This window comes from Lepisosteus oculatus, chromosome 22 (genome assembly GCF_040954835.1).
Source record: "Lepisosteus oculatus isolate fLepOcu1 chromosome 22, fLepOcu1.hap2, whole genome shotgun sequence".
Classification (NCBI taxonomy): domain Eukaryota; kingdom Metazoa; phylum Chordata; class Actinopteri; order Semionotiformes; family Lepisosteidae; genus Lepisosteus; species Lepisosteus oculatus.
Window position 1 is genome coordinate 2,307,299 of NC_090717.1, and position 8,715 is coordinate 2,316,013.

Sequence of the window (8,715 nt, forward strand, 5' to 3'; positions counted from 1 at the left end):
TTCGATGACAGTCACAGAATAGGAAAAGGATTAAGAATTAGCCTTTTTAAGAATCAGTAAATCACTTAAATTAAAACTGAGAGAACATGTATTGTAATTTTTTTATACATTTAATTGACGTTTCCAGAATATTTTAATGTTTATAAAAAAAGTAAAATCAGCACATTTATTTAATTTTGAATTGCGACTCTTAAATTAAAGTCTTTGTGAAGGGGGTGTCCTGGAGATCGGTATTCATACAATAACATTAAAATAATTTATGTCGGCGTCCAAACGGAGAACATTAAGAGAACAAAAAACACACAGAAATATAAGAACATTTTAGCTCAAATGAAGGGCCAAACACGCAATTTTATTTTAATAGAATTCAGATTTTTTTCTCTTACTGTATTTCTTACCTTTTTCTCGGTACTGGACAGACTCTCCCCCACACCGTCTTCATCACAGCCTCCCTGAGAGCGGGGCTCCCCCAGATGTACAGCCCGGGGGTACAGGTTGCAGAAAATCGTATCATCATGCTAAAAGGGTCGCTGGCGTTGTTGTTAAATACGTATCGTGACCTGGTCATCTGGACCACGATAAGATAGTAAAAGCGAGGAGTCCAAAGCGCCAGGAAGCAGACTACCACCACGATGATGAGTCTCAGAGACTCTTTCTTGCTGTCTCTCTCTGGACCCGGCGGCTCCCGAGCAATCTGGTATTTAGCGATGAGGTACAGTTTCACGTTCAGCATCACTTTCACGATTATTATTGCCTGGAGTAGCAAGGTACCGTAAGCGCTCACTTTTGCAGCTAAATCAATTGTAACGACGTTCTGAATCGCTACTATTAAGTAAGTGTAAAACCAACAGAAAAGGCAAACTTCTATAATTACAGTCCTGGATGCATAACGATTGTAAACATAAGGATAAACAACAGCAATGAATCGATCGAACTGTGCAAATAAGATGGTCAAAATATTGACTCCCAGTAGCGAAGGCACTATGTAATAGGTACCGTTCCTGGACGGATAGCCCTCGTAGACGTCAAACAGTCCGATGTAGTAACCACCTACCCCAGACAGAGTGTCGCTTATGCTGGTGTTCAGCATGAAAATAAAGCGATTTTGTGCTCGCAGTTCATTTTTACAAATAATGCCTACCATTACCGAGCCAGCCATGAGAAAAGAACTGGTAGCAATTAGTAGATTTGCTATAAAAATGAAATAATCTTCAGCTTCGTTAAAGTCCACCGCTAACGGCACAGTGAGGTTCAGAGAAATCATCGTGGGGTGAAATGTGTATCTGGCGATGCCGCCTTTGAGTTTTAATAGGTAATCTGAAAACAGAAAAATAATCTCTTTGGGTCTTCGGACCTCCTGGGAATAATTATGTTGTGAATGTGAAATCTTACGCGAAGGATGACAGTTGGATAAACAACAGAATATAATTTACTTAATTTGTCCCATCAGCTTTTGTAAATGCTGTAATTGGCGATTGATGAATTTAGAAACGTGTAGTCAGTGCCCGTACAGAGAAGAAATACTTTGAACGTATTTATTAACGCACAGCTGATAACTGAGCAGATCCTTCTGTAATGAACCGCGTTTTATCGTTTCTCATGTTTGTAAAAAAGATTAATGGTTTTCAAATGAGTTCGAAGTCTTTCATTACAGGGACTGTTTCTATTACTTTTGTGTAAAAATAGAAAACAATTTATTTTGATAAATCCTGAGAAACCGCCATTTCTGAACACGTGGTGGCTCCATAATCCTAAATTATCATTTAGTTGGATTTTTCCCGATGTATCAGACTAACGCCGTTACTCAATAGAACGGGGTTATACCCTGCAACTGACACAAAGTGATATTGATTAGGATGACTGATTAGTAGTCCATATACCTGTAGTGTATCAACAGCTGACCTGGCTAATTTCAAGTTCAAGTTTATTGTCATTATACTCCTACACAGGTGTATATATATATAACGGGATGCTATTTAGCTAGCTCTCAGACCATATGTAGTACAAAACAACAATACAATTGTGTAAGAAAAGAAAGACAGAGACAACAGGCAACGTGCAAAACAAAAACAGATAATGTACAAAACAACAGGTAACAGGTAATGTGCAAAACAGAAACAGTTGTGCATAAACATACGTCAACAGGATACAAAATTGTGGAGAGTGAACTTCTTGACATGTGAGCCAATGCGCTCACTTTAAATCTGACTAGTGAAGCGGCCGTTATCAGTGTGAGGTTGGCCGATTGGAGTGGGCCAGATAGTGTAGCTGGCAACTCAATGGGTTAATAGGTACCATCCAGCAGGTGCCACCCAGCCCAAGCATTGTCTTGGCCTGTGCAGAAGGTATCACCCTCCTGCATTCTATGGTCTCATAGATCATGGACAGATCGGGAGTAAATCAAGAGACCCAAGCCCTTATTCCTCAGATTTTAATGTCTGTTGTAACCATGTTCATCTACTGAGACCTGAGTTGATCTAATTTAAAAGTTTCTAAAACTGGCAGGCTCCTTGTCAAGACATATTGAACTATAGAACCTAGATGGAGAAGTTACTGTACACGAGCACAGAGGTCATTGGAAAAATGAAAGAAAATATATATCATTCTTGCTTAAGAAGAAAAAAGACATCTACATTTTTTTAAATCTCTAAATTAAGAAAAATAAAAGACGTTAGTGTTTTTTTACTGAGTCCACATGCTGAAAGTTTGTATTTTTGCTTTGATAAGCCAAGATCAAAATACATTTCACAACGGGAAATATAGTGACACATTTAAAAAATCAAGAATACATAAATTCTGTTATTTAACAGACTGTAAAATATTTTGAATTCTTGCCCTTATTTGCTTCAGAGTATGTGGTGTGATCGTTTCTCATGTGAGGGGTTCTTAAATCGCAAGAGGTGTGGTATTTTCAAATAATCAAATCCTAGAGCTTGTAAAAGAGTATCAGGAGAAAGATAATGTCATGATTTTTTCTTATTACTGACCCATCCTGACAGTTATTATCTCACTCTGCTTTATCTGGAAGGAAATGAAGGAATTTGACATCAAATATGTAAGAGACTGGGAGTCTGGACAGTGAGACCAGAAAAGACAGTAAAAGCTCAGAAAAAAGTTTCTAAAATAAAGCACCATTTAAACAGAAGATGAATTTTGTGTTTAAAGCTTTTGTAATGGCCACTGTTATATTATATAAAAGGGCTGGTTTTAAAGTTTTTTTTTATGTGGATCTGATCACCAGTAGACATTGTATGGACAGAATTGAACTAAAACTTTCTTCCCTGCTACAATATATTGTACCTAGAACAAATGTTTTTAATTTTGTAGCCCAAACGTTTACTCCAATGAAGTATCGAAGTAAGGCAGAGACACAGATGACGAAAAAATTCTGACGGGTGAATATTTTCTCTTGGATGATGTTAAAATACGGCGCCTTCTTCCAGGGTTCTGCATTTTCTTGTGGAGTCTGGGTCGACCCTGGAAAAAAAAGAGTAATTACTTTTTTGATCTGTCATAAAGGAATTCAGTCTTCAGATTGTATTCTGATTATCGATTATCGACTAGCAGAGCCTTTGCCTTCCAAATAAACATTTCAATAACAGTTTGATGGCTGAATTGTTTTGTTTGCTGTTTTGTGAGCACTGCTTCAAGATATGAAACTGAGACATTTTCACAAACGATTACACAGATTTATGGTAGCTATTTTTCAAGTGGTTGTGAAATGAACATTAGTCATTTATTGAGTTTCCGGATTCCTCCGCAAGTCGTTATTTTAAATTTACCTCTTGTTTTAAAATTTAGTGAATCACCCGATGATTCAAGACCTGACCCTGTCTTGAAATATTAACGTACAGTATGACCTACCTCGACTCTCTCTTCTCAGATAAGCAGCACTGATCACTAAATCAGCAAGCGTTTCTCGCTTGACTCAGAGAGTCGGTTCAATTATGATAACAGGGCAGTCACTGAAGAATAGATCAAGTTCAATAATCAGCCAATGTAAAGAAATACAATTAAAACGGAGGTAACGTGGATTTTACATTGTACATTTAGTAAAATATGTTGATATTTCCTGGGTGTTCTGGTGTAGTTTAGAAAAAATGTTGGGGATTTTAGTTTTAAGTGTGACTTTTAAATTCAGTTCTATGTGAAGGAGGTGTCCTGAAAATCGGTATTTGTATAATAACAGTAGGCTTAATTATGTGGCAATTCTAAACAGTTTTACATTTTCCTTTAGGAGAACCAAAACTCACACAAATATTAGAACATTTTAGCTCAAATTAAGCACTAATTAAGCTTTTTTATATAATTGATAGTATTTTTCCCCCTTGCTGTAATTCTTACCTTTTTCTCAGTGGATGAGAAAGCAGATGTACAGCCCGGGGGTACAGCCCCAGATGTACAGCCCGGGGGTACAGGTTGAAGTGAATCTTATCATCATGCTCAGAGGGTCGCTGGCGTTGTTCGTGAATATGTATCGTGACCTGGTCAGCTGGACCACGATAAGATAGTAAAAGCGAGGAGTCCAGAGCGCCAGGAAGCAGACTACCACCACGATGATGAGTCTCAGGGACTCTTTCTTGCTGTCTCTCTCTGGACCCGGCGGCTCCCGAGCAATCTGGTATTTAGCGATGAGGTACAGTTTCACGTTCAGCATCACTTTAGCGATTATTATTGCCTGGAGCGCCAAAGTGCCATAAACGCTCATTTTTGCAGCCATTTCCACTGTAATGAGGTTTTGAACCATTAAGAAAAAGTAGGTGTAAAACCAACAGAAAACGCAAAGTTGTATCACTACAGTCCTGGTTACATAACGGTTGTAGACATAAGGATAAACTACAGCAAGGAATCGGTCCACTTGTGCAACCATGATCGTCTGAATATTGACTCCCAGTAGCGATGGCACTATGTAATAGGTGCCGTTCCTGGACGGATAGCCCTCCTGTACATCAAACAGTCCGATGTAGTAACCACCTAACCCAGATAACGTATCACTTATGCTGGTGTTCAGCATGAAAATAAACCTGTTTTGAGCTCGAAGTGACTTTTTACAAAGAATACCCAACACAACCGAGACAGCAATGAGAACAGAACTGGTTGCAATTAGTAGATTGGTTATAAAAATGAAATAATCTGCAGCATCATTAAAGTCCACCGCTAACGGCACAGTGAGGTTCAGAGATATCATCGCTTGGTAAAATGAGTATCAGGCTAAGATGCCTTTGAGGTTTAATAGGCGGATACTTCGCAGGAGATGATCCTTTTTCACATGTAATTGCACTTTGGATTTGGACCTTCTGGGAGCAATTAACTGTCGAATGGGAAATCTTAAGGCATTTTGCTTTTTGGAAAATATGACATTTAGATACTGAAGAGAAAATCATTTACGTACTCTTTTCTAACAGTTATTGTAAATATTGAAATGGCGAAATTTGTCTGAAATTATCCCCTTCTGTACAGGAAAGAAACTTTTAAAAATGTTATATTTGTATTCACGAAGCAGATGACCGAGTTTGAGCTGCACATTTTCTCTGCAGATATAACTTTTTTACAAGTATGTTGACTTGACAGTGTTTTGTTAAAAGGACTATTTTTAGCGTGTTCCTCAAAGAAAATCCTGTCTGAACACAAGATGGCACTGTAATCCACAATTATGTTTCATGTATGTGGTTTTCCTCCAGTGTCAGACGCCTGTACCTGAGCAAGACAAACGTATTATATGTAAAGTACATATTATATCCTGACCAGTATAGATTTCTATCGTTGTGTGAAATATCAGTCAGTTGTGAAAGCTTTAAAACGTTTCTGATCAGAAAGCTGAAGCAAAGTCATCTCCCAAGAGACTGACTGGGAAGTCTGATTGTTAGTTTACGTGCCACAGGTGTATTATATCCAAAACAGTCTCAGGGTGTTTTGCAGGCAGTATCTGATAAAAAGGAAATCATGTGGGGTGTTTTCTGATGTCACACTTGATACCAAGTGCAGGATTTCAGATCTCCTGTATTGGGGGTCAAAAATATAACAGGATTAGGCCTTTTCTTTATCTATGCATACTTTTAATTGTCCATGCGATTCCCTCTCTTGGTGAAACTTGAGTGGCAAATCATGAATGTTACAATTAATTAGAACGCTACTGTATTCTGATAGAAGTGTGTATTATCTGATGCCTTGCAATGCTCACTCTTGAAGGAGATATACATATAAGATATTGATTAACTAAGTGATAATATTGACAGGGGTGTGTCAAGAATGGTGACGTTGACGTTAACACTGATACTCAACACCAGGAACAAGATCAAAATCAACAATCGTTCCATTTCAGAAGAATACAGTTGACGCCTTTCTCTCAGTTCTTACATAGGCGTTCCAAATTATTGGTATTTGTAATATGTAAATTCATAAATATATACAAATTAACAGTCAAGGCACAGGTGTTTAGAGCTGAGTAAACTTTATTGTGACATTATTGTGGTTTATGTCAGAAATAACGTAAGAAAAGAAACTGTTTTCCAAAATTCACCTGACTCTTGCTGTATGAAAGTTTCGTTGTTTTTCTCATTATGAGAAGAGAAAAACAAGTTTTTGGTTTCGCAGTCTGATGTTTTGCCGACAGTAAATATTTAAAATATATCCATGTTAAAGAGGAATAACTAATTTCAAATACGCCCGTGAGCACGCTTCTCTAGGAGTGTGTAAATTGTCAAAAAAAAGTCAACAACGATCCACGTTCTCTTTCGCTGCTCGTCGATTTCGTTCAGATGTCTAAATGTTTGCAGTTTCTTTTGGAGTCTGGACCGATCCTGAAAGACAATAAGTTTTATTTTTTATCTTCCATCCAACAATTCAACTATCAGCTTGCAACCTTTCCTGTTAGTCTTACGAATCGAGATTGAGAATGGATATTTCAACAACAGTTCGCCAACTAGCCAGTAATGTTAAGGGCGCACTTGTCTTGGAAAGAAAATATTTCCTTACAACCAAATTCTCTAAAAGAAGCAACACTCGATACCTTTCACTGGGATGAGCGGTCAGGAATAATCATTTTTGCTGCCTTGACTGAAATAGAGTTAATTCGATTAAGAATGATATTCGAATTTTAACCTTTCAAGAATCTTTTATATGTTAAATAAAGAAAACCCGTAAAGTTGAGTCGTGGTGAATTTGGTGAACATTAATATTATAAAATATGTTCATGTTGTCTTGGAGTACATCAACATAAATTCCAATTTTGTGCTGTAAGGGCAACTTTGAAAACCAGTCTATGTCATTGAAGATAAATAGCAATTCAGCAACACTCATTTTCTGTCAATCGTATTATTTTAATCCATACATTTTGTTTCCATACATGAGACCAAAACACCGTAAGAGCATAAGGAGGATATCAGCAGCGAAATAAAGCAACAATAAGCAATTGAGCTATCTGAAAAAAGAACAGTAAGACCACAAACAGCAGGTTGGGTAGAGAAACTAAACTTATTTGTAATAGAGAAAGTGGTCCCCGTTATTCCTAGTTGTACTGTATCGATCAATGAATCAATTTGTATTCTTATATAGGGCCTTTCAATCCACAGCATTCTCGAGACACTTTATGGTATGAATAATTATTATATAGTAATCATATTTACTTTTTATATTTCTTACCTTTTTTTCAGTGGGGGACAAACTCCCCCAAAAACCGTCTTCAGCACAGACTCCCTGAGAGCGGGGCTCCCCCAAATGTACAGTCCGGGGGTACAGGTTGAAGTGAATCTTAACATCATACTGAGAGGATCGCTGGCGTTGTTGTTAAACATGTATCTGGATCTGGTCAACTGGACCAGGATAATGTAGTAAAAACGAGGTGTCCAGAGCGTCAGGAAGCAGACTACCACCACGATGATGAGTCTCAGGGACTCTTTCTTGCTGTCTCTCTCTGGACCCGGCGGCTCGCGAGCAATCTGGTATTTAGCGATGAGGTAGAGTTTCACGTTCAACAGCACTTTCGCGATTATTATTACCCGGAGCAACAAAGTGCCGTAAGCGTTTATTTTTGCAGCAACATCAGTGGTTACAAAGCTCTGAATAGTTAATGTGAAGTAAGTGTAAAACCAAGAGAAAACACAGACTTCTATAACTATAGTCCTGGTTATATAACGATTGTAAGTATAAGGATAAACTACTGCAAGGAATCGGTCCAGTTGTGAAAAAAGGATGGTCAGAATATTGACTCCCAGTAGCGAAGGCAATATGTAATAGGTGCCGTTTCTGGAAGGAAAACCCTCCTGAACATCAAACAGTCCGATGTAGTAACCGCCTACCCCAGACAGAGTGTCGCTTATGCTGGTGTTCAGCATGAAAATGAACCTGTTTTGTCCTCGGAGTGTTTTTTTGCAAATAATACCCAACACAACCGAGCCAGCCACGAGAACAGCACTGGTAGCAATTAGTAGATTGGTTAAAAAAATGAAATAATCTGCAGCGTAATTAAAGTCCACCGCTAACGGTACAGTGAGGTTCAGAGAAACCATCGCGTGGCGTAATGAGCTTCTGCAGAAGCTGCCTTTGAGTTTTAATAGCCGAACACGTCGCAGAAGATGTCACGTGTTAACAAGGTCTCAGGAGGTCTTGGTCTCCGAGGAATAATTAATTTAGGGGCGTGTAAGGATAGTTTGCAGTCTGGGGTAAAATAACAGTTGGATGGACAACAAAATACTATGAACTGTTTTCTCGCGGATC

The 8,715-nt window shown here is 38.2% G+C and overlaps 2 protein-coding genes across 2 annotated transcripts; both read right to left on the minus strand.

Moving 5' to 3' along the window:
* Positions 1-394: 394 nt before the first annotated feature.
* On the minus strand, positions 395-1,264 carry LOC107079719 (sphingosine 1-phosphate receptor 3-like). Its single transcript, XM_015365874.2, has one exon. The coding sequence runs from the start codon at positions 1,262-1,264 to the stop codon at positions 395-397; it is 870 nt and encodes a 289-aa protein (XP_015221360.2).
* Positions 1,265-6,453: 5,189 nt separating this feature from the next.
* Positions 6,454-8,507, minus strand: LOC138224520 (allatostatin-A receptor-like). The gene is made up of 2 exons (XM_069182339.1): positions 7,642-8,507; positions 6,454-6,800 (listed from the first exon to the last, which is right to left on the minus strand). The coding sequence occupies exons 1-2, from the start codon at positions 8,505-8,507 to the stop codon at positions 6,755-6,757; spliced, it is 912 nt and encodes a 303-aa protein (XP_069038440.1). The 3' UTR covers positions 6,454-6,754.
* Between the last annotated feature and the right edge of the window lie 208 nt (positions 8,508-8,715).